The 13172-nt window shown below is 37.4% G+C and overlaps 1 protein-coding gene across 3 annotated transcripts in view; it reads right to left on the bottom strand.

Moving 5' to 3' along the window:
* Nucleotides 1–6812: 6812 nt before the first annotated feature.
* CCDC170 (coiled-coil domain containing 170) overlaps nt 6813–13172 on the bottom strand; it is a 56942-nt gene continuing 50582 nt past the window's right edge. For all 3 annotated transcript variants that reach the window (XM_007432678.3, XM_088142103.1, XM_088142096.1), the window contains 2 exons: nt 12894–13130; nt 6813–8567 (listed from right to left, as the gene is read on the bottom strand). In XM_007432678.3, the coding sequence (XP_007432740.2) occupies nt 8415–8567; nt 12894–13130 (390 nt within the window). In that variant the 3' untranslated portion in view covers nt 6813–8414. The remainder of the gene's footprint in view (nt 8568–12893; nt 13131–13172) is intronic.

Raw genomic sequence — 13172 nt, 5'->3', positions numbered from 1 at the left:
TTTTAGATAAAGTTTATACTTCTCCTTCAGTTTTCTCTTCAGCTTTCTGTTAGGCCATGTCATTAATGATTTGTTGGCGGCCAAGGTGAACCATGTATTGTCAATACTGGGGCTTCTAAATCCATTTGCCTCATTTAACACCTTGGACCTTCAGTATTATCATAATTAACCTCCCTTGGCATTGCTGGTATGGAACTTCCATGGTTTCAACTTTCTGTCCCTTACAGACATTCTCAGTTTCATTAAATGGTTCCATTTCCCAATCTTTCTCATTATCATCAGAAATTCTTTAGGGCCCAGTGTTGGGTCCCTTATTAGTTTCTTTATACATATGCTGTCTGATTTCTTCCCCCCAGTTCAGTTATCAAATGTAATGCTGATGACTTGAAGATTTATTCATCTGTCCCTTCTCTAGATGATACAGTTGTGAACATCTCTTTCCAGCTATCTAGGCAAGAATTCTCACTGGATGTGCTGTCTCTGGCTTAAACTGAACATGGACAAGACCAAGTTTATTCCTTTCCATCCATGTCATCTCATCCCTCCCCTTACTGGGTTTGGGGCGTTTTTGGTTTTCAAGGTTGCCAGTAGCAAGTCATTTTGGTTGTGAGGAAACTGGGAGTCCTGATCCATGATAGACTGTCATTAAAGCCTTTCATAAAAAAAAAAAAAAAAAGCAGTTAAAACCTGTGATTTCTATTTATGGAATATTTGCAGGAACAGTCAATTCATGCCTGGTTCTGCCACACTTGAATTATTGCAGAACCCTAATAGCTGGGTTACTTAAGACTCCCTTTCACCTTTTGATTCATGTCCAGAGTGCTGCTGTTCATGCTACTCTGGACCTTCTTTATTGTATTCATTCCTCTTTTTATTGCCATTATTATATTGGCTTGGTATTTGTGAGATACCAGTACAAATCACTGTTAATGCTTCATGCCCTATATATTGGCACGGCAAGCTATTTGATAATCTGATGGTTCATGAGCTTGTACAATTAACTGATTTTTGGGCCAGGATCTACTAGCTTTCCTGAGTGTTAGAATAGCTATATCATGCTTGAGAGTCTTTCCTTACCTGGCTCCAGTTCTTTAGAATCAACCTGGAGTCAGATCTCTTTAATACATCATTAAAAGAAACCCTTCTTATTCATTAGCCTCTGTGAAGCAATATTATTATTTTTAGTCTATAATGCACAGATGCGGACATTATTATATGTGATGGGCCTTTTAGCTGTGTTTTTTATAACTAATTGTAGTATGTTATAGTATTATTACTGTTTTCATTGTACTGTACTTCATTATAGGCACATGATAAATAAATCTACTACTAATAGAGATATTGCCCCAATACATATTACATTTTTCTACTGATCAGCATGATCACTCTCCTTTTTCTGGCTCAGAGGTATTTTTTACATGTCTTCTATATCAACTGGCGCTCTGCTTCTGTGTCAAGCTCCAAGTAATGGGCACTTGAAGGCACAATTTTATTCATATCAGGCATGCTAAAGATTCCTCTGTTTTTAGTTTAGTCAGGATATTAAAGTTTTTTGTCTTAACTGCATTAAGGAACTAAGAATATATGAATTACAGCACAATATGAGCAAGGTGTTACCTTATTGTGCTAGGAGGAAAAAAAAAAAGATAGAATTGTTTACTGTATCCCCAAAAGCAATGAAAAGATTAGGAGAAAGGCCAGGGGAATATATTATGCTGTTAGCACTCATTTCTAAATCAACATGATACTTTAACCATCTGAATCAATAAAATTAGAATTCTGTTAAAACCTTTAATATAGAATAATGGAATATTTACAAATCAAAAATCTGAATTATTTATTGTATATATATTTCAAGTATTTTGCACTTTGATTTCTAATATGTCCCTCTGCGTTAGAAGCATACATTCCACTGTAGAACTAATCATCAGCTGATTGTGGTAAAAAAAAAATCCTACCCTTGGTTAAGCAGTTGATTCAGTAAGCCTTATAAAATGTAAGAATACTGCAGTAATCTCTTGCTTTATATTCATTATACTGTCTTATAATCCACTGGATATAAGCAAATACTACATATGAGCTGAACTATTCCCTATTAAAATGTATTCTTTGAATATTTAGTTCTGATGTATGTTAACATATACATTTCTACCATGAGAATCTAAATCAAAGCAAGCTCTAAAATAAAAAGTAAGAATAAGTTACTTCCAAATAAATTTACACATCACATAGGAACAATATCCAATAATTACATATTTTTAAGAAAAGGAATGCTAACATTGAACTATTTTCCCTCTCTGCAAACTACGCTTAGAAACCCACCTGGAGGAGAGTTTCTTACAAAGCCATGGAAACAGACAGAACTGTAGTCAGCTTGTACCACTGTCAGAAGCACACCTGAGGCTCAAGAATTAAGTATAGATTTGTACTCATTAACTCAAACTACCATTAGTTTGTGTGGCAGGTAGTTCCATCACAACGAATGATTCTGCCAGTGGAATATATCTACTATTTGTCTATCTCTGGCTGAAAAACATTCTTCATTGTTTTACAATGTTTTACAACGAATAAAGAGTTTGCTGGTGCACAGGCACACACACACACACACACACACACACACAGATGATTAAACACATGTTCAGAAGCAAGAATTAGATACAGATGACCTAATGATGGCTGCTGTAATAGTTTTTAAATAATTTTTTAACAAATGCAGAAGAATGTGGTTCCATTTCATAACTAACGTAAGGGTATTTATAGTTCCAGTTTTATATTTAGGGGGTAGAAGGCTTATATAATATGGATAACTTATCCACCGTGAAAGATGGCCTTGAGCCTCACGATGTCAGCTAACATTTAAAGTAAAATAATACTTTAGCTTGTAACATTAAGAGAATGATTCTATAACTTTTGGAACAGCATCCAGAGCACCAAATGATAGATTCGTTTTCACCCTCCAAGTTTGGAATTATGGTACGCACGCACTATGCACACCATATATGTTTGGGGGTTGCAAAAATTAGGCTGACCATGAGAGGGCAGCACAGGCATACATAAAAATCTCTGGTGCCATCTAGATGCAGAACCTGCCAAATTCCAATGCTGGGTTTCCTTTTGGAAAAAGAGATGATGTCAGGATGGTCTCAAAAGTAGGCTTGTGAGACTTGAGCTGGGGGTGAGAGGGCAAGGACTAGGGGTCTAAAGATTGTAACATTCTCCAGCTCATAATCATGGTTCAATATTTTTTGCAAGTGGGGGGGGGGCGGAATATGGGCATAACCGCTTTGGGGGCAAAGGCAGGTTGCATAGGAGAGCATGCCTTACACTTCCAGAACAGCAGACTGAATTTAAGCAATACCATTTTGGAAATCTGGCCTGGAATACTTTTATAGACGATGGGCATAACCCGGTCAACAGAAGCATGTAAGGACCCAGCCAATAGTTGAAAATACTCATGGCCATAGCTCCAGTTAGGACTCCTGGAGTTCTGAATGCATGCATGTGAACAAAAACATTCCTTCTTCTGAAAAGCACATCTTCAGAAAAGGACTCTAGATCTATATCATCTTTTAAAAGTAAGAGGAGTTTTCTCACGGGGAAGCACCCACTGAATTATAAAGCAACACAGTTCTAGGAAGTCAGTTTAACACACTCCCTTTCTTATCATTTACATGATCAGTGGGAGGTGTAAAAAAAAGCAAGTCGGAGTTGCAAGAAAAAAAACACTGGGAAGGAAAAGGGTACAAAGGGAGGATGAAAGATCCTGTGCTCCTGTCTTTTCTCCATTATATATTTCCAAATCCCATGCACCCTCTTTTCTCCAACTCTCAGCTTTTCTCAACAGTTGAGACAAGATTTGGCACAGCATTTCTTACTAAAGTTATGAGAATAAGATACAGTAGGTATATCTTTGAATATGCTAATAGTCACTTATTTCCAGTGAAGCATACGTTGTAGACTGCCACAATTGTGAACAACCTGCTTCATGCTAAATTAACTGTGTGGAAATGCACTGATCCATGTATAATTTTACAATATGTTCTATTGCATTCTTCATCTGTGAAAAGACAATGACCCTGATTTAAACATGTAGGTAGTCTTAGTTACTTCGATGCATATGTATGCACGTAAGTCTATATGTATTGTATGGATGGTGTGTGCATGCATACATTTGCACATACATTTTATGAATTTGGGTCAGAATCCAATTCAACAAATAGTCCAGATTTACTTGAAAAAGTCAGGTTGCCTACTTGGCTTTAGAGTTAACGCCATAGCAAGATATGGAAATCTGAAGCCTTATGGCTCCCAATGAAGATAATGAAATACTGGAAGCAACAACAGGCAAAGAGATGAGATGTAAAAGCAGCAAGCATTAGCAAAAAGAAACAAATCACTCATGTTGTTCAATTACATCAATTTTTTGTGCTAATGTAATAACGAGTCTCTTCTTTTTTAAACTTGCACTGTTTTCCTCTGATGGAATCTTCCTTTTCTCCATTTTGCACACACAAAGATTAGCAGTGTCTAAAACCCCAACCGCAACGGCACATGTGCTAGCCTCAATTGCACATGCACCAGCCTCACATTAACTGAATTTTGGGTTGCATTAAATGTGACCTGGTATAAATTTACAATTCACACTAAATTAAATATTGCATTAGTCACACTTGCAGTAATTGCAGCCTACCTGTATTTACATGTAGTGTGCCTTTACCAACACTGTTGTGAGATGAATTACTGTTGTACATTTTTCAACATGTTTTTTTATTCATGTGGGATGAAATAAAAGAGTAAAAACTGGTTCAGTGGTGAGCTTTCCCTCACCGCTTTCTATTGTTTGATTGGTTTTATTGACTAGAACATGCTTTGAGATCTACAAAATAGGGAAGGTTAGAAACGCCTTAATTATGTCAACAAACAATAAAAATTAGTCTCTCCAACGGTGTTGGATAACTCCCAGAATCTCCAATCAGGTTGACAGTCAATATGGAAATATACTCTAGATTGGGAACAAGTCTCTCCCAATCTAGAGCCTCCTGTAAAGCCATAATGATGTTTGCCTGACATGTGATTTTCCCCCCCTTAAATCAAATATCACAGACCTATTGTTAGCAGAATTTACATCCAGCAGTTCCTGATAATCAGAAAGTATCTGTGGTCTTCATGTCTTCTACAAATCAGACTCTGACCTTTTAATGCTGCCAAATATTCTTTCAGTAGCTTTTGTTTAGTGTCTCTTTGCCATTTCATTGTTTTCTACAATTTTAAAGCCTTTTTTGTTGCACATCGTTCATGTTGACAGTGCCCTATAATTAATCATCTGCAGCATAACTAAGATATTTTCGAGATTCTTCCTTAGAGGACTATCAGTAGCAAATGGGTGAAAATGTCTACATGCCACTTGGTAATTATTGAGGAATATTCCTTCCATTGTGAGTATCCTCTGGATAGTAATAGGGAAAACAGCTACCCTTACTTCTTGGCAGAAGTACATTTACAACAAATGAGGTCCTCTGCAAGTATGCTTAGGATTGCACATTTACTGTTTCTTTCTGATACACAAAATTATATTCTTTTACATTAATAAAAACAGCTGAATTTATTTTGCATAGTTCGTCCCCATATTGTTTGTTTACTGTTACTTCTAGGCTTGTCAGAATGCATCTACCTTCTTTGACACCTTCCCCAATCTGGATGCCTTTTCCAGAAGTTATAGGTTACTTGTCCCATACTCCCTGATCTTCGGCCATGTTAGCTGACCAATTTCAAGAACTGCAGTTGAAAACATCTGGAAGGACCCACTTTGGGACATAGTGCTATGAGCTACATCCTACATTAACAGAAGATGCAAGTAGTCCAAAATCTGTGATTTTTCACTTGCTTAGGTATACACATAAAGAGTACATCAGTAAAACCATGTGTAATATCTCCCATGGTTGGTTTCAACTCTTCTAGTCCATTAATACCTACCAAAAGTGTGCCAGATTCTTTAATTACTCCATTTGTGACATTACTTTTCAGTTTTCATTCAGTGTAATTATATGTGTGTTCCATCTGGAAATCTCCCATTGTTTCCTCAACATTTCATCCCCCCCCCCTCCAGCTGTGCAGTGTCTTAAGTACCAAGAGCCCTTTATCTGGAACAACCCAAATTCATTCATTTTTTTGAATCTCCATTTGTTTTAGTGTGTCATTGACTTTAGTGGGATATTCGCCCACCAGCATACCACTTTCTATAGTTTACACTGGCATCCTGTTACTCTTTTAAGACATTAGACCTGTTAAGTTTCAGACACATTAGAAAAGGCTTTCTGTTTTGTAGAAAAATGTGTAAAATGTTGCATGGATCTGTGGGCTTGCAAGATAACTGATCATTCTTAAGTGAGTGGCCTGCTGGCTGGCATCTTTTAAGTATTCTATAACTAAAGTCACTCTTCCAACAAGAGATGGGCTTCTGAATTAGAAGATGAATGAATTAGAAGTTCCTTTGCCCCCAAGTAGTCTGGTGGGATGAAAGGTCTGTAAAACTTCTTCCAGACTGGGTGTGGATTTGGGACATATCCTATAAGCTAACCATAGATTTCACAGGAAATTGAGCTGTTCTTTTGGTTGCAACCTGTGTTTTCTATGATCTGCCATTCTGTTATCTTTCTAACATGTCAAACATTTGAAACTTTAAATAGATATTTAGATATTATTTTAGAATATGGAGATATACAATTCAATCACTCTACTTTCCATGTAACCAGAAGAAACTGTTTCAGCAGGAGTCCAAAGAAAACGAAAGAAATTTTACAAAATGATCAAAAAAAAATCTATCCATTAATGATTTATTGAATTCTCATTCAATTATATAGGTTTATTTTTAAAAATGCACACTGCAACTATTATAAATGACAGCCGTTGTCCAAATGTGATTGCTTTAGATTTTCTACCAAAATACTAGAAGAGACTTGATCTAGGTAGACTTTTTCAAAGCATCTATTTAAATTACTAAAAGGGATTTAGTTCAGAATAACAAATTCCAGATCTCTCAAATTAGCAAAGCAGGATTGAATCTGTGATCTTCTAAATCCCTGCCTGATGCTGAGTTATGGGTGCTGACCTGTGATGAATGGATGGTCACTTCTAAATATCTGATCCTCTAATCTTACTAAGTCTTTGCTAATTTGGAAGATTACAGTACTAGAAATTCAAAGTATCTATGTATCTGAGCTTCAGCAAGGAAGAGATGGCACCATTTTCTATTTTTCCCTTCCTGTGCTGAATTTTCTTTGTCTTAACTTTCTTTCTACTGTTGCCAATAAGAGAGAAACGAACTATGTTAATTTCAAGGACTAACATAATTCTCCCTAATTCTGGATCATGTTAGAGCACAGAATGGCTATGAGTACTACTTATTCACAGCCTATTTTGGCAAATCCTGACACTGGAGAAATACAGAATATGGATGCTATTATTTCACATATGAAGCTTGGGGTATGAGGTTTCTCCTTAAAAATGAACATTTTTCCAATCTTAGAAGCTAAGGTTCAAGAAATCTGATGACCCCTTGGAAAGTCTTTCATGGACCATGGGACTGCAACCAAAACTCATGTTTTAAATTTCAAATCAGTTGGTATTTTAATTTTAGCTGTCCAAGATGTTAATTTTATCTATTTAATTTGTGCCAATGTAATATTTCTTCCATTTAGTCTAAGTACTGAAATTTCCAAATGAAATGTTCTAGCTCCATACTCTTCTTGAGATTTTAGCAATTCTTTAACATGTTAAAATTGAATGCAATTTTAAGGAACTCTTGTCATATTTAAACCAACTATTGTCAACGTATTAAAATGGACTGATGTTCTTGAGAAGTTCTTATACATGTCACAGACTCAAAACAGACATATTTTACATATGGACAACCTGCAGACACAGGTACATCTGTTCTATAATTTGTCAATCACTTGACAATTACTTGTGGAATAATCATATCTCTTGCTTTGCAAAACACTGACACATGAGCTTGGATCCTAAGAAGTATTACTGGAAAAATCTGCTCACAGGAGATTTTCCTCCTTTTGCCCGTCCGCTCTCAGGGATGGTTTATGGGGCAGAGAGAGCCACTGCTCAATATTAGGCTCAAGTGACTTCTATGAGTAGAGCTTCCACTCTTTGATAATTATGAGAATTTTGTTTCATGTTTAATGCTGAGTGCATAAGCTTTTCACCCAATTATACCCATATTGTTTATTAAGATACTTCATGAGTACTAATACTTAATTTTCTTTTTCCTCATAGTAGGCAATATTTTAATTCCAACAAAATGCTAACTTATGGAGCATCACACTGGACTTTTGCTGCTTTAACTACTATATGTGGAAAGAAAGGAGGCACCCAGTGGAGAAGCTGCAAGAGTCCATCTTCCTTCACTGACATTTGAAGCAGACACAGGGAGAGCAATGATGCTGATGAGAATGGATCAACCCCTCAAGACGAGTTACTATTTCATAGTCAGGAAGCGCCACAGTGGCAATATTGAGACCCAGCATGCGAGAGATGACTGTTCGGAAGTCTGCCAGCTGTGAGAGCAAAGGAAAACAGGTACAGTAAACTATATGGAATGTCTTCTCCCAAACAAATATGGTGGTTCACTGAAATCTACACCTGAAACTCCTCTAGATATCCCTACTATCTGAAAAGAGGTCAGTAGTAGCTAGGGGATGAGCCTTTTCAGTGATGTCACCAATCTGTAACTACATTGTTCTCACTATGGAGCAAACATAATTATTTTGTTTGTTTCCCAGACTTCTTAGACCTGAGAATTCTCCAAGTTACAGGAACTGAAGACTGACTAGTGAAGCCTTTTCAGACCCTGGTATATATTGTAATTCAGTGGCACAATCTTCCCCAACCCTGTGCCCTCTGAAGATGTTGTGCAACCCATTCTCTAATGCCCCAGCCAACATTCTGTTTCCCAATTAACATTCAGACTGGGTATTATGGAATCCACATCTGGAGTACTCCAGGTTGGAGAAAGCTGCTATGGTAATTTTTATTCTAGTGGTAAGTCAACCTGCAAAAGTCAGATGGCTCTGGGAATGAAGTGGATCTTCCATAAAAATAATGAATAGCAACTTAAGTATGAGAATAAACTTTTGGCAAGTTTAATAAACCACAACAAAGGAAGCTGCTGATAGCAAAAAAGATAATCCATGAAGAGAAGGTGTTTTAAAGCTTTACTTCTGTTATAGCTCAGGACCACTGAAAAAAGGGATAAAGGCTTTGTTTTTTATTATTTTAAGTCTGTTGTATATTAATATGGCAAAGTCAACTTGAAAATTGTACAATGACTCAAGTGTATCTTCATGGCTTCCTCCTACCCTCAAAAGTAGTCTGTGCTATACTCAATTCTGCATTACACATTTCAGAATAACTGCAGTTAGAGCCTATTTGTAACTTACAAGCGACAGTTATTTATTCTGGGCTGGCTGGAATGCCTTCCTTAGGTCTGAACTCAAATCTAGCATCAAAAACAGAATACTAGGGCAGCCTTCCTCACAGAGATGCTCCTCAGATATGCTGACCTTTAACTTACATAATTTCTCAGCCAACATGGCTGAAGATTGTTGGCAAGAATGATGAATTAAATAAAAAAATAAGCAAGCAAGCCAGGAGGTAGGATGTCTGTAAAAGTTAGCAAATGATGAAAAAAAAACTTCACATGGTAAGCTCTGCCTCTTTTGTAAGTGTGCCATGACCTCACGTGCATGTACAAAAGCTGCAAAGTTTCCACTGCTGCTTTCCTCATTAGGATGATGAGGCCCACTTCTACAGCATTTTATCAAGCTATGGAGGCATACAATTAAGCACTGGAGGGGAAAATATATATTGCACTGCTTGGCTGCTTATTAAATGATATCAATAAAAAGTATTTTAACAGTGACCTGTTTTGTCGCATGCCTACAAAACAAAAATGTCAGAATATAACAATACTGGTAAAAGCATATTGTTCCATCACAGTTAGCAATTCAGATATTCTGCAGTTCATATGCATGATACTCATGTAATTCAGTGCAATGCTTGCAACTACAAATGGTTGTTTTATCTGGTAAAGGAAATCCCATGTGGGCTGACGGTTGCAAAACACAACATCCCTGTAATACAGGTCCTACCGTAAGAAAAACATGACACCTACATAATACATTCAATCATTACTGCACTTGAAATCAAGCATTTATGAAAATCTCTGTAAAAATCTTAAGTCATTGCTCATGTTATCATTGGTCTCTGAGTTTCACAGCAATAAGGTTGATGTTTGTTTATTTTTGTGCCTTCGAGTCAGTGTTGATTCCTGGCAACTGCCCTAACTAGTCCCTGCAGTTTTCTTGGCAAGGTTTTTCAGAAGTCGTTTGCCCTTGCCTCCTTCTTCCTAGGGCTGAGAGAGAGTGACTGGCCCCAGGTCACCCAGCTGGCTTCATGTCTTAAGGTGGGAGTAGAACTCCTGGTCTCCTGGATTCTAGCCTGGTGCCTTAACCACTACATCTAACTGGCTCATATATATATTTACTCACTTGTAAAAAGAAATGATTTTCTCAAAATAGCTACCCAAGAGAATAAAAATAATAATAACCAAGTGTTAATGTTGCTGAAATCTTTCAGTGATTATATTTTGTACTTCAGTGTTGGTTTTCAGTTATATAAGCCAATGAGCGGCTTATAATATAAATTCAGAAATCAATCAGTAAATACTTCGGAACCCTTCTCCCTGACACTTCGTAACAAAATATAGAAGAATGTCCCCCAAGAGAAACACATTATACTTCTGTCTGAAGTATGCTGCCCAGGCTTAGATTTAACACCCTCATTAAAACTAGGCTAGAGAGGTATCAGGCAGATGAATGGATAAATGTTCAGTTTAGATCAATCTACTTATCAGTACAGAAAGAAAGCTGAAAGTACTTGTTTTGTGCCAAATATATAAAATTGGAGCATACTGTGATTTTTAAAATCAAAATAGAGGGGGAAAGTTAAAATTCTGTATAATTTATATTGCAGTCACACATTAAATATTACACACCTCACTGCATGATCTGAATTAATGTCAAAATATGCTCAGACCTTTGTTTGTGGTTCAGTGTGTTTGAAAGGTCACATGCCAAATGCTTACAATTATTGCTTGTTCTTTAGTCTTGTGCTATTAAAATAGATGGCATTTGATGTAACAGATTGCAATATTCTTCTTTTTGAAAATAAGACAAGTTTTGAAAAATAAGTTCATTTTTTGGTATTATGAAGTAAAAACACTACCTATAAATGTAAGTTATATTCACACAGATTATCAGACCCCTCCATTCCATGAGTGGGCATTTGTGGCTCAAAGGTCTCATCTGATTATTTGTATCATTCCCAGGAACCATCTCTCTTGGGAAAGTGTAATGAAGACACCTACCATGGATCCTTGGAGCTCTCCTTTCCTAGAGGCAACTGAAACTATGTGGCCTTTTAAGGTGAAATTTAAAAAACATATTGGCCCTAGATTAGATTGTGCAGAAATACAATGATGGGAAAGTAAGGGATTTAAGGGAAAAACACTGTCAACTCCCTAGTTTTTTGCCTTAAATAAGCAAGACTTTCCCAATATACTCTGAGAACATACAACAGAGGGGGAAGAAGTGTACACCAGTGACCCCTTGCCAAAGAACTTCTCTCATGCAGCTGTTATCAATAATACACATCTGCACAAGTCTCCAAATAATAAACCACAGCTGGCTCTACAGCACAAAGTTAACTCAGAATAATTGGAGCTGATGACATGGTGATGAATCAGAAGTGCAAAAGGCCACTGGACTGCAACATTTTATTGCTGTGTCTTAATTAAACATCTTGAAACTATGAACAAGCTCAAAAACCATTCACAACTCTCTGCGATACCTTTACAGTTGCCATTCTATAATTGGAGAGTCCCAGCTTCAGGAAAAGTCCCATGAAGCCCTTTAAAATTTTCTAGCAACTACAGTGGTTCCACTGCAAATTCCTTTAAGCTTCTGGCATACCAACAAATCCTCTGGGCTGCACTAATGCTTTTGGTAATGCAAAGGTTCATATTCTTTTTAAGGCAATTATACCTATAGCCTCACTCATTCCCCAGGTAACTGCAGCTACATATTCTCATTTGTAACGATTAAATGAGGTTCCTGTTTCCTACCTCCTGTATCCTCTTTCTTGCTCTTTTCAACTGAAAGAGAACTTATAAAATTGCTTCAAATCCCAGGTTGATGCACTTCTCATCGGAATTACTACAACGTGCTGTACACGGGGCTGCCCCTGAAAACCACTTCGAAGCTACAGCTGGTCCAGAATGCAGTGTGGTGGATAGTTATGCCCCATGGCATAGTAACACCAATTCCTATGGCATACGTATTTGTGAGCTGCACTGGCTCCCAGTGGGTTTCTGGGTGCAATTCAAGGTGTCGGCTATTACCCATAAAGCCCTTCATGGCACAGAGCCATGTTATTTGAGGACTACCTGTCTCCAGTTATTTCTGCCTATCCCTGTCAGGATGGGCATACTCTGAATCCTTCCTATCAAACAGACTCTGCCTTATGGAACAGCTGCCCACCAAGATTCAGATGGCCCCAACCCTGCCATTCTTGCATAGGGCATTGAGGAGCTGGTTCTCCCCTCAAGTAATGGACCAGGAAGCTTGGTGAGCCTATTTTCAGGGATATGATTGGGTGGTATATGAATCACCCAGAATACAAGGCATTGTTTTAATTGTTCTAGATTATTTATGATTCCTTTTAATAGACCGTTAGCTGCACTGTGAGTGGGCAGTCATATAGACCGATGAATGGATAAAGGTAGCAAATATCATGTACCTCTTATCAGTCACCTTGGCACATACCTGTTTCTCTCTTTTCATGACTTCCTCAAGAGTTGATTTAAGTGCTGTTGCTTCTGTAGTCACAGACTCCAGCAAATGTTTAGCCTTCTCTTTATCTTCCTTTGCTTCATGCTCTCTGACATGTAACTCTGATTTGACAGAGGTTAACTGCTTCTCAGCTTTTGTCTTCATCTTTTCCAGTTTCTCTTGGGACTTGCTTAATTCTTCTATGGTTTTGTCCTGCTCCAGTGCTCTGATCTGAACACAAATTCCAAAGGCCAAAACATGGAAGTGTAAAGG

The sequence above is a fragment of the Python bivittatus genome, unplaced genomic scaffold, assembly GCF_059951505.1.
Source record: "Python bivittatus isolate LINGU-HERP-01145 unplaced genomic scaffold, Pbiv_v1 ctg000020_np1212, whole genome shotgun sequence".
NCBI lineage: Eukaryota > Metazoa > Chordata > Lepidosauria > Squamata > Pythonidae > Python > Python bivittatus.
The sequence above is the reverse complement of the archived record's forward strand: the minus strand, read 5'-3'. Positions and strand labels throughout refer to the sequence as shown.